The sequence below is a fragment of the Schistocerca serialis genome, chromosome 5, assembly GCF_023864345.2.
Source record: "Schistocerca serialis cubense isolate TAMUIC-IGC-003099 chromosome 5, iqSchSeri2.2, whole genome shotgun sequence".
NCBI lineage: Eukaryota > Metazoa > Arthropoda > Insecta > Orthoptera > Acrididae > Schistocerca > Schistocerca serialis.
The window spans coordinates 706,093,985-706,115,259 of NC_064642.1; the positions used below are offsets into that span (position 1 = coordinate 706,093,985).

The following is a 21,275-nucleotide window of genomic DNA, read 5'->3' on the forward strand; positions in this document are numbered from 1 at the left end:
CCGTCGCCGCCGTCGGCATCTGGTACCGGCCCGGGGACCTCGCCGAGGTCACCATCGGGCTAGCCAATGTTTTCGTCATCTTCACCGCCCTCTCCAAGTCGCTGTTGTTCGTAAGCCGCCGGCCGCTCTTCTACGCGCTGGCGCGCCGCGTTGACCTGATGACCGTAGAACAGCAGGTGTTTTGCACCGGCGACCCTACCCTCCAACACGTGGTCTCGATCGCCCGGAGGCGTGCCGGTCGGCTGGGCGTATTCTTCCACTGGTACGTCTTGGTGGCCGACATCTTGTGGTCCCTCATACCCCTGGTGCAGGCCTCTAAAGAGAAACGCTGGCCCTTCCAGCAGATGCCGTTGGGCACTTGGGCGAGGTCGCCCTTTTACGAACTCTCATACGTGCTGCAGTGCGCCTCCACCGTCTTCTTCTCCCTGATCAGTGTGGACGTGGACTGCTTCTTTGTGGCCGTCATGACCCACATAACAGTCCAGCTGAGAATCCTAACATCCCGCTTCGCCACTGTTGGCACCGGAAAGAACGAAACTGTGAACGAACTGGACTGTCAGGCCTCTAGGCTAAAGGACGCCATTCACGAGCAACTGCGCGCTTGCGTCGAGACTCATCAGAATCTCTTGAGGTAAGTAAAAGAAAGTAATCATATCATGGACGTTGGTCTCTTATACTAGTTCCATTGCTGCAAACTGAGCTCCAGTATACACTGATGACCCAAAATACATTACTGCCCATTAAAATTGCTACCCCAAGAAGAAATGCAGATGATAAACGGGTATTCATTGGACAAATATATTATACTAGAACTGTAAATGTTTCGATGTCTTCCATTAATCAGATCTGGTGCGAACGGCATCAAAATATACCATTAAATGTACTAGCAAATTTGTATCACTGAAGGATACATGTCACAGGTAATTTGACATCATAACATTGAAAAGTGTGTAAAACTAGCATTTTCACATGGAGGTCGGTCATACTGGTTCTACATGAACAGTTATAAAAATATTAAAAAGTGCAAGCTGAAGAAAAAATGAAACTATTTCCGGTGTCTTTGAACGTAGGTAACACGTCGAGGTGTGAACAAGGACTCATTCTCGTCACTTAAAATCTATTGCCGCGCCTGCTCACATGTCGTACCTCAAAACTGGAACAGTTACGTTCGTAGAGAGCAAATGCTTTGCTTACATGTACGAATAAGTACACTACAAAAATTATTTATTTGTACAGAACTACAACATATTCTTTATTTCTCATTTTTTGACATAAAACTGAAATATAGAGAACTGAAAGAAACTGAGATAAGAGGGCACCACATGTCTGGTAAAACTAAACGATGTATTACTTCATTATAGTATACCTTCCAACAGTCTACGGTGTAGCTGATAATATCTCAAAAAGTGAAAAATAATGACTGTTATCGCGCACGTAACCCAATCATGATCAGGTGCCCTGTATGAACATAGCTTTTCCAGTTTCAGGGTACAAAGCATTCCTGATTTTACATGGCCACCTTGAGTGCTTGATCAAGGCTTGATGCTGTCGGTACAAAACACAAGGAATATTTTCACCTTTTTCTTTTGCTTTCACTTTTTAATATTTTCAGAACTTCTTGACTCGGATAGTAATTCTGAATTTTCGTTTTTTCCAGAATTTTAGTTCTGCTGATGACTCATTAGAGTCGAAACTGATTAACTGTAAAATGTCTGCCAAACGTGACCAAAACATATATAAATAAAGAGTGTATTTTAAATAAAGTTTTATCCAATATGACAATGTCAGATTTCATTGAAAATTTATTAACAAAAGCGATAGCCTACCAAATGTATGGAAGCCACATAGGGCGGACTGGCGGTGGATATGTCGTATATGTGGAGTAGGGGGGTGAGAATGAGCACAGGATTGCTAGACTGCCGAAAGGGTATAATGCAGAAAAAAACTAAGGGGCTGACATTCGAAGAAATACGACCTAAGCCTCGCGGGAAACTGTTTTGAAAGCTTCAAGAAATGCAGTTCAGGCAGAAACTACGAATATTGCTGAGACTTCTACTCGTATATTCCGTAGAGGCCACGGAGATGATATTAGGCACCTAACAGCGGCGCACATTCTGCACACTCTCCAAACACCATACATGAATAAAACGGGAAAAAGAAAACTTAATATGTGGTACAACAAAAAGCACCCGCTACCACACATTTAACAGTGGTTCTCGAAACCAAACGAGTTATAAGAGTTGGCGGTCATAAACGGGCAGCAGTGGTTGGTAAGCGTGTGAGACAGATTTGTAGCCTGCCCCCAGTGTTATTCAATCTGTACACTGAGCAAGAGATAAAGGAAACCTGAGAAAAATTTGGAGAAGGAATTAAAGTTCAGGGAGAATAAGCAAAAACTTTAATGTTTGCCGATGACACAGTAATTCTGTGAGAGGCAGCAAAGAACTTGGAAGAGCAGCTGACCGGAATGAATAGTGTTTTGAAAAGACTTTATAAGACGAACATCAAGAAAGAAAAACAACAGTAATGGAATGTAGTGTAATTAAATAGGCTGACAGTGAGGGGATTACAGTAGGAAAAGACATATTAAAAGCGGTAGATGAATTTAGCTATATGGGTGGCAAAATAACTGACCATGGCCAAAGTATACAGGATATAAAAAGCAGAATGTCAATAGCAAGAAAAGTATTTCTGTAAAAGCGGAATTTATTAATAACAATTTAATTGTTAGGAGGTCTCTTCTGAAGGTATTTGTCTGGAGTATAACTATGTACGGAAGTGAACGTGAACAATAAGCAATTGGAAATGAAATGAAAACTAAAACACCTGCAGTTATCTCTTTTGCATTTATTTACGCAGTCCACAGCTCGTGGTATTGCGGTAGCGTTCCCGCTTCCCGCGCACGGGGTCCCGGGTTCGATTCCCGGCGGGTCAGGGTTTTTTCATGCCTCGAGATTACTGTTTGTTGTTGTGTGGTCTTCATTCATCCTCATGACGGTCGGAGGAAGGCAATGGCAAAGCACCTCCACTAGGACCTTACCTAGTACAGCGGTGCGGGTCTCCCGCATCGTCCCCTACGTTCTTCGGAGTATGGGAACTCATCATTATTTACGCAACTAGTTTCAATGTTTCATTAGACCAGTTTCAGGCCCCGTTACCAACTTAAATTTGGAGGAATACAATCTCGCGTGTAGCCATAACAGTTGCCAACATTAAATAACCAGTGTCCGTAAATCTCTGGTTTGCATGAGACTATCATATCGTTCATCAACGGACGACTGCCAGGACAACATTCAACAAGAGCGTCCCAATCTACGTTGGTAAAGGGGCCTGAAGATTGTGTAATGGAACACCGAAACTGATTGCGTAAATAAATGAAATGCAAAAGAGGTGGCTGCAGGTGTTTTAGTTTTCAATTCATACCGAACAGCTGAAGTCCGTGTCAACAACTACTACTAGGACGGACATACGAAGATAAGCAGTTCAGACGAGAAGAAAACAGAAGTTTTTGTAATGAAGTACTTCATAATAATGCTGAAGGTTGGGTTGGTAGACCGAATAACTGAGGAGGAGGTACTGTAACGAATTAGGGTTCGGTAATAAGAAATGTATGGTACAACTCGACTAAAAGAAGGATCGGTTGATAGCACTTATCCTGAGACATCAAGGAATATTTAGCTCAGTAATGGATGGAAATGTAGGGGCAAAACGTGTAGAGGCAGTACGAGGCAAGAACATAGTGACCAGCTACAAATGGATGTGGGTTGTAGTAGTTATGCAGAGATGAAGAGGCTGGCGTAAGAAATACCAGAGAGCCCAGCTGCGTCACTGGTCTTCCGCATGAAGATCACAACAGATGAAGATTTTGGTTTGCAGCCGCCACGTTGCTGTGTTTGCCTTAAAATCTCTGTGCTTGATCGAAATCATCATCGTCTGTATATATCGGCTCATACAATACATACAAGAATCGACTGACAAGAAACGCATTATTTTATTTCTCACCATAGTCTCCATCGAGTTTTTGACGAATTTGATTCAATCAGGCAACATTTCAATTAAATAAGGACAAAAATTTTAAAAATTGTTGCTTTGTGTAGTACTTGTTTACAGTACAAAAAATCTTTACATTCTTTTAAAATTCCTTCATTCTGTGCAATTTTTTGAAATTAGGAGGAAGAAAGAGTTAGGGAAACAGGATGAAAGGAGAACTATTCAGGGGCAAGGTGGTCTGCTTTGGGGTAGGTCTTTTACAGCCGAGCAACGGTCAGCCGTATTGCCTGTAGCATGAGAAACCTTTCTCGCCTCTGTTTAAAACCCTGTGCAGACGTTCGAGTAACTAGTAGGACTATGTCACAGTTTCATGCTTTTCCAAATAGTCAATGAAAAAGAGTGGATCTACGTGTCTTCTTCAGTCACCTCACTACTCCGTAGCCCTTCGAACTACAACTGCTCGAAATATGATTTGAAATGTAGTTTGCATGGAGATTTCTGGCTGGAGTCACGGTTCACTCAGCTTCTACAAATGCATCACTCAGGATAATGTACACCCTTTTTCTGAGATAGCTAGAGTTTTGTATCTTACTAATCGTTGTTGCACAGTGGGTCAGCTCGCTTCAAAACCTGGACAGAACAGAAAAAAAAGGTGCGCGTTCCGACTTAAGTCCCGCGAAGTCATGTGTGCCTGGTGAGTACTTGTCCAGTGCTGCGCTGTCCTTCCAGTCCCGCCGGCCGTGGTGGCCGAACGGTTCTAGGCACTACAGTCTGGAACCGCGCGACCGCTACGGTCGCACTCGGGCATGGATGTTTGTGATGTCCTTAGGTTAGTTAGGTTTAAGTAGTTCTAAGTTCTAGGGGACTGATGACCTCAGAAGTTAAGTCCCATAGTGCTCAAAGCCTTCCAGTCCCAAGTAGATATGATACGTGCCGCGACAGTTGACGTAAACAGTGAATCGTACGACAACACATTTTCCAGATACTGTTTGTGTATCCTGTTTAAATATGTAAGCGATCCTGCCTAGCTGTCAGGATAAAATAAGATGGGTAACATTCCAGAAAGTATGTTTATGACATTTTAACCGGTGTAATAACGTGTATCTAATTAAAACTAAACTAGCACCGATATAATCCCATCGTTGACTGCAAAAGTTTTTCTTCGTGGCACCACTTGTGTAAATGGTTCTCCTACCACGAGTTCAAATGTTTTTGCGTGCACCTATTTGCACGTTTTAGCGGACGGTCATTTTACGAACATGCGTTAATGCCACACTGTAAAATGGATCAGTCATTGTTGTAGTTATCTCATAAATCTTGTCCGCACAAAAAAAAAAAAATCGTTAGGATTTTCTGTAGAATTCTTAGGCAGCTATTCCGAATTGTGATCAAAATTTTTTTTTTCGCAAATTGACAATTGATTTTTACGAGATTAAAATTCCCCGCTTAATAGTGCTTTTTTCGCGAAATGCTGAAGAATTATTCAAATTTTAAACAGTGAACTGTAGAACTAACCATCAAGAGCACTGAAAAAATGTGAATTTCTCCAAAGTCGGGTGACAGCTTCACCAGACGCTCAATATTCTGCAATAATGCCCGACGCCGACATTGTTCACATAGTTTTCCTATGTGGATATGCCATAATCGAAGCTATTCCGTTTTACCGATTGAGGTACACAACCCTAAATAGGCAAAGATAATTACAGTCTTACGAAGAACTGAGGACTAAGAATACTCGAACGTACGCTGATACTACTGGACCTGCCCTCTTCATTTCTCTAACGTAAACACGTCTCTGACGACATCCTGGTGAGGTTTTTAATTCACCTTGCCCGACAGTACGTATCTGTTACAAAGTTGTAGCAGTAATATGTTTGGGGACTGGTAAATATAGTCCTTAAATAGTTTGAGTTTTTTTTCTAAGAAATTGTGGTAGTAAAACTCAGAACGTATAACTCTACCCCCGTGAAAACAGTTGTTGCCATTTTGGAAGATGGGAGTGATCACAGCGTCATGAAGATACTAACGAAACAGCTGTACTTGGTAACCGATAATGTTGAAAGAAACATCCTGGTTCATGTTCAAGGTAAAAAAAAAGTGTATCTCAAGTCATGATACTACATCACAAATTGAAAAGACACAGAATCCACAACTTGTTGAATAGCATTATATGCCGTTGGGAGCAACGCCTTTTGCGAGGTCCCGGGCTCCAAATACCCACCGCTAACAGTTCTCTTCGCAGTCTTCTCTTTGAAGCTGATTGAGATAGACCTGCATTCACTGACAGCAGCAATTCCTGTGGTGTTTGAAACTTTTTGTCATTGACAAGGCCCGACACTAGACTTTAGTCCCTGTCGATTAAGAACTTGCTACAACCACTGTTGTTCGTCGCACTGCATAGCTGCGACTGGCACACCATTTCTTATTGCTAATCCGCGCTGATACACCAACAAATGTGGCAATTTCATTTACGATATTGTCTTGGACACGTCAAACAAGAAAGTTCCTTTCTGTCAGTCTGACAAGTCGATTTGTCTTACTGCACTGATTTCATAGAACTGACTAGTAGATATACATAATTTCAGTGTCAAGACTTATGTGAACGGCGCAGAACCACATGCCCTCGTAATCTCAGTGCAACACCGTCTACAGTGCTACTTGCGTACTTTTAATGCGTGCTAATGTTTTACCTGGAGAGCTTATTTTGTTTATGTTAGTCATTTGATAACGGAGCTGCAGCGATTTTCAGTTTCTAAAAAGCAACCTTATTTCCAGATACAATCTCGATAATAACAATTACGTGAACTTTACACAACCTTACCTCGTGTAACTTGTGATACGTCTGGAGAATACGACTCCTGTATTTTTGCTACTGTGACCGGAATTTCGTTTATTAATGGTTCACTGCATTTTAGCGTCGTAGTACGACTCTTCAGAATTAACACTTTCCAGAAACGTGAAAGTGCTCTCTTCTGAGGAAATGTTAAATAGAAAAATAAAACCATAATAAAAGACCACTACGCGCCACGGGCCAACTCGCTTCAAAAGCTGGACATAATAGAAAAATTTTCCAGGTGCGAGTACGGCTGAGTGTTCCGTACAACCTTAATTATTTATATGGACAGTTCATCCATTTCATAAATCGAGTATCTCGATTGTTTTTGGCTGTTATCGGCACTGACACTGGCAAGATATCGGTCCCAGCGATTCCAAGAATGTCCATAATGTTTTAGTTTAAGTAATATAAATGTGACAGAAGTCATGCAGGGGGCAGGCGACCATTATTATAACAAACATGATTTCTCCGCTTTGGCTGACTGGATCGCAGTGGTAAAAGTCAAACATCAAATTAGTTTGCGCTTGTTTGTCTCTCATACAACGTAAACGGCACATTTACTTGCAGTAATCGCCCCTGGGTATCTGATGATAGATAAATTCTGAAACGCGTCATATGAGCAATAACGTCATTCCTTGCCTGATGTTTGACTTTTACCATTGCGACCCAGGCAGCCTGAATACAGAACTACTGGCTGTTTTAATTTCGAGTCTGACATCGGAAAACAAATGACAAAACAAATTTTGTTGGTGAGATTTAATTACAAATTACCAATTTTCTGATTTTCTCCCCTTCACTTCTGCTTTGAAACCTTGCTTCCTGCGAATTTCATGATTCTTAGTCAAGGGAAGTGCCCTATCGGTTATGATGAAAGAGATTGAGAGTATCAAAATATTTGACATAGATGACGGTATCTTTTGACTGCACTGACTTAAAAGCTAATGTTTATTATATCGCCAAGGGACTATAGATATAAATTTCAATTTTATAAGTCAACCCATTCCTGAGAAAAAGGGTTAACAGCTGGACAGACAGAGAGACACTCGGACAACAAAGCAATCTTAAAATGGTTACACTTTAATCGGCTGTGATACGAATGCCTAAAAATTGCTATATAAAACCAACAAAACTGTCTTCTTTTTAGATTCCTTGTGTCCCTAAATAGGAAACCGATGTCGGAAACACGGAATTCAAAATGGTGGAACCAATTTGGCGGATCAAAAATTATAAATTTAGCGGATTCGAGTAAAACTTCGGCAATATTGTGAGCTAACTGACAATGAATTGAAATGTTTTATTCAGTATTTACATTTGTCAGTGGAAATGATATTCATCGCTTGTGTCATTATTGGTTTTAGAAGAGTCTCCACCGGGTTGTCCGCTGGTAGACGATTCGAAAAGCAGACCTCTTACCTCAGGTAAGACCCTCTACAGTTGTCGTTTTCTGGATTCTCGAGACGACTGGATCCGCAGATGCCATAAACCGATGCAATACGACATGAATCGTTTTCCCTCGGGAATATTTGCATGTAAAATCTTCTCGGTAACGCCGGGTGTCCTTATTCCGAGCTTCCTGTACAGCTTTGTAGTATCATCACGTCGTTCGTTTTTCGGTCTGTCTGTCAGTGCGACTTTTAAGAACTCCTTTTTCTCAGAAACGGTTTGACATATTAATTTGAAATCTATATAGCATATTAATGTCTGCGGGCCCTTGGCGATGTAAAAAAGTGAATCTCCTAACTCAAAGCAGTCAAAAGATACGGCATTTATGTCACATATTTCGATATTCGCAAACTCAGACATCAAAATATACAGGTCACTTCTCGTTGACCAGGAATCAAGAAATGTGGTTTGAATCAAGGCTTCATTCCCAAGCAAAAGGGAAAAAAAATCTGAAAATCGTTAACTCTTCATTAAATCATAAGAAAAAAATTTTTTTTGGCCGTTTGTTATCAGTCTATCGGTCAGTCAGTCTGTTAAGAACCATTTTTATCAGGAACGGTCAGATGTATCAAGTTGAAATTTATATCACATACTATGGTACACAGTTGCTGTAATAAATCTAAGCTTCTAAGTCATGAAACCAAATGATGCGGCCATTTATGTCACATATTTCGATACTCAAAAGCTCACTCATAAAAACCTGCACGGTACTCCCCCTTATTTTAGAATCATGAAATTTTGCAAGAAGAAAGGTTTCATACTACAACCAAAGGAAAAAATCCGAAAATTGTTAATCTTCAGTTATACAAAAAGAATTTTGTCATTTATTATCGGACTTCATACTTGAAATTAAAACAGCGTCAGTCTCAATAACAGACAAAAATCGTCGAGATTCTAAATTTCTGATATGGATGGACCCTCTCTATACACAATTTAAGTTTGCACCGAACCCTCAATGTGCGAGTCCTACTCACATCCGGCCAGTTTTTCATACTGAATTTCTCGTTCGTGCATGAAAACTCGTTTATCTGGATCCTCTTAAAAATAGTTTTCATAGACATAACAATCTTTCTCATAAGGAGAGGACGGGTGTCGATGATTAATATTGGAGAATGGACGGAATGACGATATAGTTTAAAGTGTCATCAGCTATCTCACACTACAACAGTTCATCGTGATGGTTCTTCCCACGGGAGATACCGACCTCCGTAAGGAGATAAATTTAGTTACACTACAGTAAAATGGCACGGGTTTTCGGGATGGAGAAATAATTGAGTGTGTATAGCGATGAACTGGAATGTTAGGGGTCATGGGTTCAAAATGGTTCAAATGGCTCTAAGCACTACGGGACTTAACATCTGAGGTCATCATCAGTCCCCTAGACTTAGAACTACTTAAATCAAACTAACCTAAGGACATCACACACATCCATGCCCGAGGGAGGATTCGAACCTGCAACCATACCAGCAGCGCGGTTCCGGATTGAAGCGCCTAGAAGCGCTCGTCCACAGCGGCCGGCGTCATGGGTTCTATGCAGGTCTGGTGACAACTTCATTTTTGTCAGTATCGAAATACTTTGCTGTGTAAGTTACTGGCAAAATGTCAGATCAAAGAACTGTACTGAAAACCTAGGCAGTGAAGAGAATGCCCAGAACTTCCAGGCAAGTTGTTTAAATCAATCTTAATCTGATACTTTCCATAGGAAACCTATAAAATGCCTAGGTATTTTATAAAATGCGAAATGAACAGCAAAATGTATAAAATTACCATCAAATAATATATTAAAACTAAAAATTTGTGTATTTAACGAAAATTAAACTAAAACCTGAAAATTATTACAATTGTGCTTGTCTGAATATTACCTTATCCTGAAGTGGATGTATTTTGACAGTTTTTAAGAATTGCTAATATGTAATAAACAATTAAAATACCATTTAAGAGTTATTACTAATGTATAAGAAACAGTAGTTGAATGTAAATGTTCAGTTTTATATACTTCGAAGCTGTAATTATTCTCTGCTTTATTAGCTATAGGAAGCAGAGCTGAAATGGCATTCTGAATTGCAAGTAACTTTTGTTTTTATAGGCAAACGCGTAAGATTCTGGCATATATTTTTGAATACGCATTTCACAAATCCTTATCCAGTTCCAGTAGATAGGTGACCTGCAGATGACCTGAGAGTCACTTCTTTGTCTATTGGAACATTTTCCGACATTTTTCTCATTATCTATATAAAATCTTTGTTTCATTGCATGTGCACGATTATCAACGATAACAGTTTCACAATCATCATGTGCAGCCTCCATTTTAAAGAAACTGAAATTCTCATACAAGTGTACTCCACCCGAACTGAAATGAAACTGTTGCAACAATGATGACTTTTAAGTATCAAAATATTTCAATTCCCTTTCCTTCATACTTTGCATTCTATTAAATGTCTACGTAAAGTAATAAATAAGATGCATTTCATACCCTGCCTAAAGAATTTTGGTATTCTACAGGCATATACATAAAAAAATGTTCAAATGTGTGTGAAATCTTATGGGAGTTAACTGCTAAGGTCATCAGTCCCTAAGCTTACACATCACTTAACCTAAATTATCCTCATGACAAACACACAGACCCATGCCCGTGGGCGGACTCGAACCTCCGCCGGGACCAGCCGCACATATATATATGGTTGGTTGGTCGATTTGGGGGAGGGGACCAAACAACGCGGTCATCGGTATCATCGGCTGTGCCCTTTCAAACGAACCATCCCGACATTTGCCTTAAACGATTTAGGGAAATACCGGAAAACCTAAATCAGGATTGCCGAACGCTGGTTTCAACCGTCGTCCTCTCGAATGCGAGTCCAGCATGCAATCCACTGCGCCATTTCGCTCGATCATCTTGCTATGCGATTTGCTGCTAATTATCACTTTATGTAACTCTCCACTGTGCGTAGACGAGAACAGAGGCAGCTCTACCAAATAGTCGCCTACGCCGCCGAAACTTGAGGGCGAGAGAAACATTTTGGGCGCAAACCCGGAAAATTTCAACCCTGTGTTTTAAGTTGTTATCAGTCTTGCCTCGTGACAAGCAAGATATAAAAACATAGGTCATGAGACACAGCTCTGTGCTGCTCTGCAACACAAAAATTCATCGTGGTATGCGAAGCTCTAAATGCTCATTAACATGTCTCATAAAGTGGGCGTGAAAGTGAATGGGAAAAGACGTGTGTGGTTAGACGCACCACAAAGCGCACATTACCACTGCACGCACAGAGAGCAAGCTTTCATGACGTCTAGAGGTAAAAGGAAAACAGCAGTAATTGTTTTCACAGCGGCCACAGGGTTATATGCCGTGGGGCAAAGAGGAAAGAAGAAAACGGTCGTTATGGGCGAAAGAATGCGTGAGCAGAGGGAGGACAGGAGAAATTTGACATTTCTCAGAAATTAATTTGTTTTCAGAACTTCTTTCAAAATTAATTCTAGATGAGTGAGTGTAATTATCGTCTTCTACTAAACATTGTGGAACAGAAATTAACGAAGTAGGACACTGTGATGAGAAAAACAGAAACTTTTCCGGGTAATTATGGGCCACTCTAATATTCCACGCCACTGTGAGTTTGTCAAAAAAGTATACTTTCAGTATGTAAACACCCCCACTGGCAGCACTACTTCTCTTCGAGATCTCATTGACTTGGGTTTCTCGGCAGTACTGTGAACACAGAGGCTTTATTTTTATTATTATTATTTTTTTTAATTTCCTCCACTGCTGCCTGGGATTTACACTCGTTTAACATACAGCGTATTTAGTTTAATGCTACAGAAATTGTTCCTTTACTCTCGATGTTAAAAAGTTACGGTGCAATGCAGTACTGTCAGTTGAAACACTTTCGCTTTCTTTGCACAAAGACGTTACATTTTGCGTCCTGTCTTCTTGAAACCACTTAGCACGCCGCGGAAGCTGTGATACGCACAGCATCAGACGCCTTTACCGCTGAAGGCACATCCGTGAGAACGTTCAGCTTCTATTAGAAGCATTCGTAACATCAGGTGCACGTTCTCGCACGTACAGACTTGACTTCGGTTCCGTGCTACATGCAGCAGCAGGGTGGGGTAGCGAGTTTATAGGCAGTCTTTGCAACCCCGCAGACTCTGTGCACTAAAAGGAAAGTGTCAGGCAGTAATTCTATGAATCTAATTTATCTACATCTACATCTACAATTATACTCCGCAAGCCACCCAACGGTGTGTGGCGGAGGGCACTTTACGTGCCACTGACATTACCTCCCTTTCCTGTTCCAGTCGCGTATGGTTCGCGGGAAGAACGACTGTCTGAAAGCCTCCGTGCGCGCTCTAATCTCTCTAATTTTACATTCGTGATCTCCTCGGGAGGTATAAGTAGGGGGAAGCAATATATTCGATACCTCATCCAGAAACGCACCCTCTCGAAACCTGGCGAGCAAGCTACACCGCGATGCAGAGCGCCTCTCTTGCAGAGTCTGCCACTTGAGTTTATTAAACATCTCCGTAACGCTATCACGGTTACCAAATAACCCTGTGACGAAACGCGCCGCTCTTCTTTGGATCTTCTCTATCTCCTCCGTCAAACCGATCTGGTACGGATCCCACACTGACGAGCAATACTCAAGTATAGGTCGAACGAGTGTTTTGTAAGCCACCTCCTTTGTTGATGGACTACATTTTCTAAGCACACTCCCAATGAATCTCAACCTGGTACCCGCCTTACCAACAATTAATTTTATATGATCATTCCACTTCAAATCGTTCCGCACGCGTACTCCCAGATATTTTACAGAAGTAACTGCTACCACTGTTTGTTCCGCTATCATATAATCATACAACAAAGGATCCTTCTTTCTATGTATTCGCAATACATTACATTTGTCTATGTTAAGGGTCAGTTGCCACTCCCTGCACCAAGTGCCTATCCGCTGCAGATCTTCCTGCATTTCGCTACAATTTTCTAATGCTGCAACTTCTCTGTATACTACAGCATCATCCGTGAAAAGCCGCATGGAACTTCCGACACTATCTACTAGGTCATTTACATATATTGTGAAAAGCAATGGTCCCATAACACTCCCCTGTGGCACGCCGGAGGTTACTTTAACGTCTGTAGCCGTCTCTCCATTGATAACAACATGCTGTGTTCTGTTTGCTAAAAACTCTTCAATCCAGCCACACAGCTGGTCTGATATTCCGTAGGCTCTTGCTTTGTTTATCAGGCGACAGTGCGGAACTGTATCGAACGCCTTCCGGAAGTCAAGAAAAATAGCATCTACCTGGGAGCCTGTATCTAATATTTTCTGGGTCTCATGAACAAATAAAGCGAGTTGGGTCTCACACGATCGCTGTTTCCAGAATCCATGTTGATTCCTACATAGTAGATTCTGGGTTTCCAAAAACGACATGATACTCGAGCAAAAAACATGTTCTAAAATTCTACAACAGATCGACGTCAGAGATATAGGCCTATAGTTTTGCGCATCTGCTCGACGACCCTTCTTGAAGACTGGGACTACCTGTGCTCTTTTCCAATCATTTGGAACCCTCCGTTCCTCTAGAGACTTGCGGTACACGGATGTTAGAAGGGGGGCAAGTTCTTTCGCGTACTCTGTGTAGAATCGATTGGTATCCCGTCAGGTCCAGTGGACTTTCCTCTATATTTATATTAGTAACTGGTTTGGAAGTCTGTTATGAAACGTGAGAGCCCTAACGACTCATCACCACTCATCACCATACGTTCACAAAAATAAATCTATTTCACATTTACCAAAATTTTTTTTATATTTAAAAATCAACATGAAGTCTGTCTTCTGACTGGTTTGATACAGTCCGCCACGAATTCCTCTACCGTGCTAACCTCTTCATCTCAGCGTAGCACTTGCAACCTACGTCCTCAATTATTTGCTGGATGTCTTCCAATCTGTCTTCCTTTACAGATTTGGCCTCTACAGCTCCCTCTAGTGCCATAGAAGTCATTCCCTCATGTCTTAGCAGATGTCCTATCATTCTGTTCCTTCTCCTTATCAGTGTTTTCCATATGTTCCTTTCCTCTCCGATTCTACGCAGAACCTCCTCATTCCTTACCCTATCAGTCCACCGAATTTTCAACATTCATCTGTAGCACCACATCTAAAACGCTTTGATTCTCTTCTGTTTCGATTTTCCCATAGTCCATGTTTCACTACCATACAATGCTGTACTCCAGATGTACATTCCAAGAAATTTCTTCCTCAAATTAAGGCCGATATTTGATATTAGTAGACTTCTCTTGGCCAGAAATGCCCTTTTTGCCATTACTAGTCTGCTTTTGATGTCCTTCTAGATCCGTCCGTCATTGGTTATTTTACTGCCTAGGTAGCAGAATTCCTTAACTTCGTCTACTTCGTGACCATCAATCCTTATGTTAAGTTTCTCGCTGTTCTCATTTCTACTGCTTCTCATTACCTTCGTCTTTCTACGATTTACTCTCAAACCATACTGTGTACTCATTAGACTGTTCATTCCGTTCAGCAGATCATTTCATTCTTCTTCACTTTCACTCAGGATAGCAATGTCATCAGCGAATCGTGTCATTGATATCCTTTCACCTTGTATTTTAATTCGACTCCTGAACCTTTCTTTTATTTCCATCATTGCTTCCTCGATGTACAGATTGTACAGTAGAGGCGAAAGGTTACATCCTTGTCTTACACCCTTTTTAATGCGAGCACTTCGTTCTTGGGCGTCCACTGTTATCCCCTCTTGGCTGTTGTACATATTGCATATGACCCGTCTCTCCCTGTAGCACACCCCTACTTTTTTCAGAATTTCGAACACCTTGCTCCATTTTACATTGTGGAACACTTTTTCCAGGTCGACAAATTCTATCAAAGCGCGTCTTGATTTTTCTTTAGCCTTGCTTCCATTATCAACCGCAACGTCAGAATTGCCTCCCTCGTGCCTTTACCTTTCCTAAAGCCAAACTGATCGTCATCCAGCGCAGCCTCAATTTTCTTTCCCATTCTTCTATATATTAATATAGACTGTTACTCTTGCCAGCCGGAGTGGCCGAGCGGTTCTAGGCGCTACAGTCTGGAACTGCGTGACCGCTACGGTCGCAGGTTCGAATCCTGTCTCGGGCATGGATGTGTGTGATGTCCTTAGGGTAGTTAGGTTTAAGTAGTTCTAAGTTCTAGGGGACTGATGACCACAGTAGTTAAGTCCCATAGTGCTCAAGGCCCCTGTTACACTTAAAATAAAATTACAGAAAACTAAAATAAAAAAACGGAAATAATTAAATGGGACTTTGAGTGAAATGGTTTGGAAGACTGAATGAAGAAAAAAAAGTTTCTCATGTGGCCAACTGGCACTTTCAGATTAGCAAGAGAAATAACAAGCTGTACTCAGCACTCTAGGAGCAAAAACGAAGTTAAATGCGAACCGCTCAGAGTACGCACTCTGAAATATACGCAACAACTCATGATATCTGCGTTTCTGCAAAAGGACGAAAGCCGGGAAGCGAATTCCTAAAGAATACTCTGCCCACCGTTCTAAGCCGAACACCTAGCCGAAAACAGTTGGGGGCCCGACAGCATACTTGTTGCAAATGTGACAACAGGAATGTGCCTTGAAACTTAAAACTGAGAGAAACGCTGATAAAATCTCTGCAGTGGAGTACAAATATGTGTATAACAATTTACCTGGTTGGTACCGACTATGAACGATCTTTTACTGTGCAACTTGCTGGTCAGTATAATGCCTGACGTCGGTTGGGCTTTTCCCATTTATTCAGATACGCAATTCAGAATTTGCGCAACGGATTAAAAGAAAACAGGCCCTTCGTAAATAACTGATGGGTGCCGGTACTGCAAAAGTATTAATTCTCAGTGGCATGGATTGTCTAATTACTGAATTAATAGAAGGAGTCCTGTCATACACTTTTTTAAATTGTTGCTAATAACAACACCCTTGAGAAATTGAATATAAAGAAAAGTTACACAGGAACAAACCATCAATATACAAGTGAAAGTGTTAAATTACTATTTTCGATAGTTGTGAGTGGGTCACTAGGTACTGAGAAACGTAACGAAAAACGTTGTCTCCGTGGATCACGCTGGTACCTATATTCACTGGCGCTACAGAGATAATTCCATTGGCCATGCTGTTCGAGGGAGTACTAATCAACATGCAAAGGAATTACTGCTATACACTTGGCACTGTAACGAATAGTCACGAGGAAACATGTATACAAAGATTCACTTATTCTTAGACAAAGTTAAGTCACGAATCAACAAGAGTAGCGCGCTATGAAAAAGTGCAAGAGTCATCGTGAGGACCTTAAAATCACATGATGCTTGATCGAGCTACATACTCTTCAGTTTCTACACAAGTAAACCACCAAAACGGAGCTGTTCTGATCAAAATCAATCTCCAGAGTTGGGACCTAACACCAGCGTCCGCCAGAGACAAACATCTGCATCCAAACAGAAAACAGAATAACCAAAAACTTTGCTTAACCATCCTTCTCTAGTTCCCACGAACAAAAGAGTGCACTTAGACTAGTACTGGCCAATGAGAGGTCGTAGCCTTCTTGTGAGCCAATGACATTATAGGAAACTACTGTCAGAATTCCTCTCACTAAGAGAAAATTCTAAATAACGATCAAGAATCTGTATAAATAAAAAAAAGGCGAGCTTAGTGGTAAACGCTATGTCGCGGAGTTCCTCTGGCAATACAATTTCAAATTACTGCCACGTCGACTTCGCAAACAAGAAGAATGTGTCTTTGAGATGGCAACCATCTAGCCGAGGTGACAGACTGATGCCTCCCCCGGAAATGAAATATAACTGTGCTCAAGAATTCCTCACTTCAGAAAATTAGAAACGTAACCAACATGTCCTCGGGAAAGAAGGATAGGGACTGCCTTTCGGAAAGTGAGAATGGAAGTCACCTACAGACAGTGGTTGTCTTAGACGCTCAGTCGCCTCCCCCATGGCGTATGGCACGACGGCACACTGGTGTCTCTCTCGCCGGAAAAATGCGACTACTTGACGGAACCTGTAATCACTCAGAAAATACAAAATTGCTCGCACACTACCTCTACACCGAGCGCATTAATTACTAGAAGAAAATGGGATATGAGAGGCGCTAACTACACCCCTTTTGCATTTATTTCCGATACTCTTTTGAAGTTTCTACATACATTAATTTCGTCAGTGCTGGAAATCAGTATCTCATGAAATCAGTCGTCAGATGCGTTTCACTGCCTCAGAGACTGGTAAAAAATGCGCAGGGTATGTTTCACTCAATGAAAGGTAGTGAGGCATGCCCATGCAATTTTTATATACTGTCATCTGGGTTTTCATGGCACTGGGAATGAAGTTCTTGGGAATGGGAGTGTGGACAGGCAACATCATTTATTCTTTATTACACATTACTTATTTTAAAAAAATCCAGTAATTCATCCCTATACGACAATCACATTTTCATACACATATAGTTCTGTTGTATGTGTGTGTGTGTGTATGAAACGTCAATCACAATGTCAAAGAAAAAAACAGTATGTAATCCTCATTCATTCCCTAAATGTTACAAATTTGTATTTATTTGATCTCTTGAACATTCACTCACTGATAATCATCATAATCTTACTGATATCATAATTCATACATTTTTTATTGTGGCGGTATCAAGATATTTTTTTACTTTAGAAACATAGAGAAAGGAAACATTCTAGAACTCGAGAAAAACTCTTTCAAACTTTAACTTTACAACTTGTTCTTCAATAACCATACACACATCCAATCACACATTAAGAATTCCAGAGAATTCATTCAGTTACTCATGCCAAATAAAATTTATATTGTACATCCACACTAACAATATTCAGTTACACCGCATGCAATTAAAAAAATCAGACTATTGTTTAAAGTAGTAATGAAGTAAATATCAAGAAAGTAATACATGCAATTTAGCTTGACATTCATGGAACTCTACATGGAACAGTATGGTATCTTTTTAAATAACTTAAGAAAAGAGGTAAAATGTTGACAGATTCATACGAATATCAGAACAAAACCCTAGAATCTAGTTCTTAAATGAATGGTGAACTAATAAACAATAATTTATCATGCAGCTACCACAATCTAACGAAAAGTAGATCTGTAGAAGAAAATATAGACACCAAACATGTATTGCAGAAAGTAAAACATTAGTAACTTGCAGTAGTTATGTTTTCAAAATGGAAAGTGTGATGGTATTCCTAATTCTACGACTGGTGTGCAAACTTCACAAAAATCGTTTTATGACATGCACACTCATGACCTTTTTAAATCAAATCACATACATTTCTTCCTCGTTTTCATGTGTATCCTGAGGTTCCGTTCAGTCAGATGCACACAATTATAAGTTTGTGGAGATCAGTTCTGGCGGAGCTAGAACTGTCGTTGTTCCTGTATCGTTGCCGAAGCGACAAGAGTTCAGATCTGGCTAGTTTTTCACCAGGGAGGCGAGCAAGGATCCTGCCACAAGAATGGCAGCAGCAATCACATGACAGTCGCCAACCTGATAATGGCCAAAGAGCACTCAGCTGAAGGCCCATGAATTTTAAACCACTTGACTTGGCTGGAAGCACAGGAGAATTTTATCAGTTTGTATCACCGCGAGACCATGCCTTCGTACATGTCTTCCCTGTTGATGCTACATCACATCTTACACACAAACTTGAAAACACAAACGGCAAAAATCCTATATATTAAGTCCGTTAAATGTGTTTTATTAGGCATTAACCGAGCTCACTGATGTGCGTACATGTCACTCAATGAAATAAGCTGTTAAAAAAGTTTCGCATCATAATTACTGTTGGGTTTTTATAACTGAATCTTAATATTAATTCACCTGTAATTCATTAAAATGAGGGGCTGTTGCAGGCTAGTCTTATTAATGAAACACTTGCTTGACTTGATAGCACTAGAACAGAAATGTGGCAGCATAATAAGAAATAACCAATCAGATTTATAAGAGTATGTTACAAAACTTTAATTTGGTAACAGTTTCATACAGTAAGCTTGATGTCCTATATCAAATAAAATGAAATCTGAATAACTTTGCTGTTTACTGACAGTCTATGATATTTCCATATGAGTGAATGAACATAGATATGCAGACACTCGTTTGTCTGTTCTAGTTCTCCATATATAGCGACTGCTAAGTTAGAATATACAGGGCTATTACAAATGATTGAAGCGATTTCATAAATTCACTGTAGCTCCCTTCATTGACATATGGTCACGACACACTACAGATACGTAGAAGAACTCATAAAGTTTTGTTCGGCTGAAGCCGCACTTCAGGTTTCTGCCGCCATAGCGCTCGAGAGCGCAGTGAGACAAAATGGCGACAGGAGCCGAGAAAGCGTATGTCGTGCCTGAAATGCACTCACATCAGTCAGTCATAACAGTGCAACGACACTTCAGGACGAAGTTTAACAAAGATCCACCAACTGCTAACTCCATTCGGCGATGGTATGCGCATTTTAAAGCTTCTGGATGCCTCTGTAAGGGGAAATCAACGGGTCAGCCTGCAGTGAGCGAAGAAACGGTTGAACGCGTGCGGGCAAGTTCGACGCGTAGCCCGCGGAAGTCGACGAATAAAGCAAACAGGGAGCTAAACGTACCACAGCCGACGGTTTGGAAAATCTTACGGAAAAGGCTAAAGCGGAAGCCTTACCGTTTACATTTGCTACAGGCCCTGACACCCGATGACAAAGTCAAACGCTTTGAATTTTCGGTGCGGTTGCAACAGCTCATGGAAGAGGATGAGTTCAGTGCGAAACTTGTTTTCAGTGATGAAGCAACATTTTTTCTTAATGGTGAAGTGAACAGACACAATGTGCGGATCTGGGCGGTAGAGAATCCTCACGCATTCGTGTAGCAAATTCGCAATTCACCAAAAGTTAACGTGTTTAGTGCAATCTCACGGTTTAAAGTTTACGGCCCCTTTTTCTTCTGCGAAAAAAACGTTACAGGACACTTGGACATGTTGAAAAATTGGCTCATGCCACAACTGGAGACCGACAGCGCCGACTTCGTCTTTCAACAGGATGGTGCTCCACCGCACTTCCATCATGATTTCGGCATTTCTTAAACAGGAGATAGGAAAACCGATGGATCGGTCGTGGTGGAGATCATGATCAGCAATTCATGTCATGGCCTCCACGCTCTCCCGACTTAACCCCATGCGATTTCTTTCTGTGGGGTTATGTGAAAGATTCAGTGTTTAAACCTCCTCTACCAAGAAACGTGCCAGACCTGCGAGCTTGCATCAACGATGCTTTCGAACTCATTGATGGGGACATGCTGCGCCGAGTGTGGGAGGAACTTGATTATCGGCTTGATGTCTGCCGAATCACTAAAGGGGCACATATCGAACATTTGTGAATGCCTAAAAAAACTTTTTGAGTTTTTGTATGTGTGTGCAAAGCATTGTGAAAATATCTCAAATAATAAAGTTATTGTAGAGCTGTGAAATCGCTTCAATCATTTGTAATAACCCTGTAGTCTTCAGAATGGAGCTCATTAGAACTGTGCCCTGTAGAGTAACTGCAGGAACTGAACTGAGCTGGTTACAGGCGCTGAGTTCAGTCATCTGACTAAGGCCGTAACTCTCTGTGAGTGTCCGTGGCTCGTTGTCTTTTCTGTCTGTCAGCAGAAGGGTTTCAATCTCCGCCAGTACTAGGGGGAAACGAATTAATCCCTGTTAGACAGGGCTCTCTTTGGCAACTGTATTGGCAGACGACTACGACGCACTGATCGGCGTGGCATTGGAGCAGAATGTCGTCCCGAGTAGGGGACGCCGTCTAGAAGGCGGCTGTTTGGAGAGGTGACTGGCGCGTGATTGTTTCTGTTCAGTGACAGCCTCTCGCGGTACCTGTTAGGTACTGCTTGAGCCTGGTAAACAACAATTATACACGAGTATGCGGAGATCTTACTTCCGAGAGGCTCCACGCTCT

General features: G+C 41.2%; 1 protein-coding gene across 1 annotated transcript in view; it reads left to right on the top strand.

Moving 5' to 3' along the window:
• Window positions 1-220: 220 nt before the first annotated feature.
• LOC126481430 (odorant receptor Or2-like) overlaps window positions 221-21,275 on the top strand; it is an 80,826-nt gene continuing 59,771 nt past the window's right edge. Inside the window, exon 1 of the mRNA XM_050105177.1 lies at window positions 221-631. Within this exon, the coding sequence (XP_049961134.1) occupies window positions 345-631 (287 nt within the window). The 5' untranslated portion in view covers window positions 221-344. The remainder of the gene's footprint in view (window positions 632-21,275) is intronic.